This window comes from Morone saxatilis, unplaced genomic scaffold (genome assembly GCF_004916995.1).
Source record: "Morone saxatilis isolate NCDOM2014 unplaced genomic scaffold, NCSU_SB_2.0 Contig11, whole genome shotgun sequence".
Classification (NCBI taxonomy): domain Eukaryota; kingdom Metazoa; phylum Chordata; class Actinopteri; family Moronidae; genus Morone; species Morone saxatilis.
The window spans coordinates 29,629,905-29,635,077 of record NW_023339663.1 but is presented as its reverse complement, the minus strand read 5'-3'; the positions used below and the strand labels follow the sequence as shown (position 1 = coordinate 29,635,077).

At 40.2% G+C, this 5,173-nt stretch overlaps 1 protein-coding gene across 2 annotated transcripts in view; it reads right to left on the bottom strand.

The window, feature by feature from the left end:
• cemip (cell migration inducing hyaluronidase 1) overlaps positions 1-5,173 on the bottom strand; it is a gene marked incomplete in the record, with an annotated part of 167,875 nt that overhangs the window by 58,889 nt on the left and 103,813 nt on the right. For both annotated transcript variants that reach the window (XM_035652320.1, XM_035652319.1), the window contains 1 exon segment: positions 2,411-2,558. In XM_035652320.1, coding sequence (XP_035508213.1) covers positions 2,411-2,558 — 148 coding nt within the window.

The window sequence follows — 5,173 nt, the reverse complement described above, 5'->3', positions numbered from 1 at the left end:
AAACAGTTTCTTTCCGTCTGCAGCTGGCCTCATCAACAAGGCTGACTGTAAAAAGTTACTTGACAATAAACCTAATTCTGATTCCGATTCTCATTCTAATTGGTATCATCAGTCAGTGTAATTTAGACCAACTTACTGAAGATACTGTTAATTTTATTTTATTTTTTTAAGTTATTTTTTTTGTCCTTCTATTGCCTTTATGGACAGTGACAGTCAAAGATAGACAGGAAAGGGGGGCAGAGAGAGAGGACACGCAGACGACACGCAGCAAAGTGCCACAGGTCGGATTCGAACGCAGGCCGCTGCAGCAACTCCATACAGGGGTCGCCAGCTCTACCGACTGAGCTAAGCAGGCACCCAGATACTGTTAATTTTAAACAAATAAACTAATTGCTTTCTGTGTTATTGTGTGTTTTTATGAGACAAAAAGAGAAACAGTAGAAATGAGAAGAAAGATTGATATGTTGATGCAAAATATTCAGACGTGTACAAACTCAGGATTCGTGAGAGGATGCCTAGTTCTGTGGTTGTTACCAAAAGTCTTTCACATTTTTTTGCTGCAACTTGATCACAGAGTAATCAGAGTTGGTTTAGTGGCTAGTGGCCAGAAGAGGATTTGACTAGTGACGCCTGAAGCACAATAAGTTGGAGTGAAATTACACGCATGAATTGCTTATTCTCAACCCTTCCCAAATCCAGGGAATAGGCTAATAACTGGATTTATAGTTGATGCAAGGGGTTAAAGTGTGCAACATTTAGGAGGATCAGTTATAATATAATATAATTATCATAGATGTTTTAATCAGTGAACTATGAGCTACGGTGTTGTTACTTTTCAATCACACACGTATCACACTACACCCGTATCACTTCATCTTTTAAACAGATATATTGACCATTGTGGTCCTTTTTTTTCAAATACATAACACCTACAGCATAGGTTTTTGAGGTATAGATGCATTTTACCCATTGATTGATAAATGCATGTATCATATATTATCATTCTCATAAAACTGGAGTTAAATCCAGACAATGTAACGTTATTTTGCCTGGTTTCATTACTGAATAGGAGGCTATCACTGTATGTTCATTCATTCATACAGAGCATCAATCACAATGCAGGTAAGGTCTGCAGTGTTACTAGATGTGTGTTAATAATAAGTAGAACACTACTGAGAGCATTCCTACAACTTCCTTAAAGGTGTCTTCACTCTCACCAATCTCCACCGGCATCAGAAACAAGTAGGAGAAAATACAAGCAGGCAAGCTGACCATTACCAGTTCTTGCAGTCCCCATGTGGCATCTTTGTATCAGCCACAGCCCCGATGTACATTTTTGAGGAGGCATGCATCTAGACTCACAAGCCAAGTTGAACTGCTTTGCTCAATAGAGACTGAGGACTTTTTCTAAGCTTTCATTGCTGAATTTGTGTGGAAAGAGTTTTAACCTGTTAAAATCAACCTGCCCACGGGTGCCAAGCTTAGGGTTAGGGTTAGGGTCTGGTATCAAGAGAAAGCGTAAATCAGATATGGGGAAACCTCTGAGCCAACACCTGCAGCTTCAATACAGGTATAGCACAACCCCTTAATTCCAGTTTAAGAAACACTCCATTTTTGCTGTGACAGATTAGTTGTGACAAAACAAGCGAGCATCTTTCATTGAGTTTTCTTGTTTAAATTTGTGGCAGCCAGACCCTAAAGAAGAACTCCAATACATTTACGTTGCACCTTATTGTGCTATTTTAACTGTGATTCAACAATTGTGAAGTTATATTCTGTCTATGTTTATTTGTCATCCAATTGTATACAGATGTTATTAGAAAAACTTTTTTTCAATTCAGAAGAAAGGCAAACAAAGGCTTTCCTAGAATTAGAGGGTGAGTACACACAGTTGTACTATGCTACATTGTGTGTGTGTGTGGGGCGGGGGCTAATTGTAGAGTGATGCAAATGGTTGCACTCAGTGTCAACCATGACAGAAATCACGCCAACACTCCCTATAGTACTCGCCACATAACACACAAACGCAGACATAGAAACAAGCACAGACAGAGGTCTGGGATATCTCAGTGTGTTTGGAGCAGTGCCTTTGAACTCTGAGCTGGCCGTGTGGCAGTGTTTCCCTGCACCGTTATGTGGGCTCCATGCATTCCAACCATAGCAGCCTGCCCACACACAACACATTCTCTGGAGCACAGCCAGAGTGTGTCTTTATATTTATGGAGATTGATCAGCTTAAGCTCTCTATTCATGCTATACTTGTGACAGCCATTAATCCTTGTTGAATAGTAACATAGTGTACCTTGAGTATAAAGGTTTAAATTCTCCTGTTTTGCAAAAAAAGCACAGAAGTGGAAAAAAGGTCACGCAGATACCTATGCACATACTCACACACAACTGATGAACTTACCCAATTTTCCACATAGGAAGCGGACCCTGTAGTTGCGACAGAGGCCATGGGCTTGGTCCTTGTTGAGGCAGACAAAGCCGTAGTCCTTGTCATTCTTATGGATCACATCTCCTGTTTGGTTGGATGGTATGCCATCATGGGTTTCAGCCTGGACAAGGGAAAAATAAATTACAAAGAGGATAGAGGGTACTATTTGGGTACTTTTTGTAAAGACAACTTAAAAACCAGAACAATTTTGGGACAACAATGGTATTAAAATGTTGGGAAATACCCTTGTCTTTAGCTTGAGAGATGTACAGAGAGATGTTTGGCAAGTTGGCATCACTCTTGTTTGCAGGCATCTAAAATTCTGTGTTTTTGCACCAGACATCTGGTATTTGTCTAGTGTCTGGCTTTCGTTGGCAAACAGGAGGAATTTCATAAAGGCCACCAGTGCTGAGGATTAGGGCTCAGTGTTCCATTGGTCTGGACAAACTTTAACTCCAGGTCAGACTCCTGCACGGATGTATTTTTGCAACATCAAAATACATACTCTGTAATGTATTAAGACATGTATGCAAATAGTCTGCTTGGAACAATAATGTGTGTCTAACATGTTTTAATAATTGTGTTTTGTATAATTTCAACATTCAAATTCTTAAAAAGTCATCTCCTCCTTCTACCTCATTAAAACTTGATGTCTCCTACTTCACTGTAAAGTCCATTCTCAGTGGATGTGCACTGGTGGTGTCAAGTTTCTACATCACACTGTACAAGTTGCATACTGGACCAGGACTGACTTCCAAACTATTGTGATGTCACAAATCCTGCTGGTAGGCCCCGCCCCTTAAAATCAGATTTTCAATGAGCCTGTAAATCTTCTACAACAATTTCAGACACGTGAATTCACTGGCAACACAGAAATTGCTCTTATATAGCTTTGACACTGCTTTCATTAAAAATGCCAAGGTGGTTAATATATTTTAATATGTGGTTTCATTTGTTTAACATTTCTAATGTCTCTGGTAACCATTTCTCCCTATCCCTTTTTGCAAAAGAGCAATAGGACTGTGACCTCCTGAACTCGAGTGACTCTCAGTGTTACCATTACATCACAAAGCCAAACACCAATAGGAAGGTGTCGACGTTAAGCCTCAGGCACTGAGCTTCTTCACTTTGCCTTCGGACGGTCAGATAATCCAAAACATATCAGCCGCATTACATAACATATTGGAATAAGATGACAAAAATCCCTTGGCTGCCAAAAATAGAGATCCCACAGAGGCAAAAACTGCAAACTGAGGAAAACTTTGACTATGTCCAGACTTGGTGGGAAAACGATGACACACACAGAGCTGGGAACCCAAGGAGGACAGTTCAATGTTTTTAAAAACAACACGAATTTTTCTAACCACATGGTAGAAGGCAGATACTAAAAAACAGAAAAGATTGGTACATTTCTGGAAATCATTATTGTATGCCAAGAAATCATTTGGAATACATTTTTATTTTATCAAACAGCAAAAAAGGATAGTCCAGCAAGAGAACATAGAGGACAGATGCAATTAAACAAATTGATCAAGTTATACCATTGCACAGCAAACATAAAAAAGAACAGCTGTAGCCTACAGTAGCAATTTTTTATGCTAATGGTATGGGTGTTGGAGGCGATGTGAACAGACCTGGCACTACTGCTTATCTTCATGGAAGGCTAACAGCTGCTGTTTTATGGTGCCACACTGGATCCACATTCATTGGCTGGGGCTGTGTCATGTCCCAGCAGCACAGTTATGGCAGGTTGGCTTGACGCTGATAATCCACTCCCAACAAACCTGGACACAGGAGCAGTCGCAGTTGCCATCCATGTGGCAGCTCCTCTTTGGTACACCGTTAATCCGACATTATTGTTGCTATGTGTAGTATGTGCAGATGTGAGTTTAAAGTCATGATTCTTAATGTTTTCATGAAATCATATCCATTATGATTCTCATAATAGTTTTTGTAGAAATGGAACAATGGAGCTCTACGGCACAGAGTAATAAGATACATCAGGCGTTGGATATTAAAGCTATAGCTACTCTTCATTTAGGCCGATTCATACTCTTTGCTACTGTGTGTCTGTGAGGGCCCGCTTTTGTTAGTGTGATGTTAATGTCATTGTCTGCTTATGTCCATATGGAATGTCCGCACACAGCCCAAAATTTGGGACTGCACAGACTGTATAGGTATAAAGCACGGCAAAAGCGCATGCTCCCTGGCTCAACTGAGGGTAGCATGCGCTATGTATTGTATATACATTTCAAGATAGAGACTGAATGGAGAGAAAGTGCTAAAACAGACCTCCTATCAACCCTGCAAAGGGTGAGTGAATGCTGCCAAAGCTGCACTGTATGCTGTCATATGTGAGACAGGTGGTTGCCTAGGGCACCACCAGCTGGAGGAGCACGGAAGAAGAGAAATATATTCTTGTAATTAATGTTGGACATCTAATCTACCTTTAATTTTGTCACACTGATATCCAATGCACACATTTCCATGTTGAATAAACACAAAAGGTTGTTCCCACTGTGATATTATTAATTAAAACTGCTGGCTGAGTCATGCATAACCAGATTAGCCTGTATGTTCCATGCAAATATCATATGCTGAATATGATCTAAAACAGGATAACACTCCTAACCTGGAAACTGTGCATGATTGTGTACAGGTATGTCCTCAACACAGTCCTGTAGTAGTTGATCAGATGAACAGAACATATAATGATAAAAGATCTAGACCACTGGT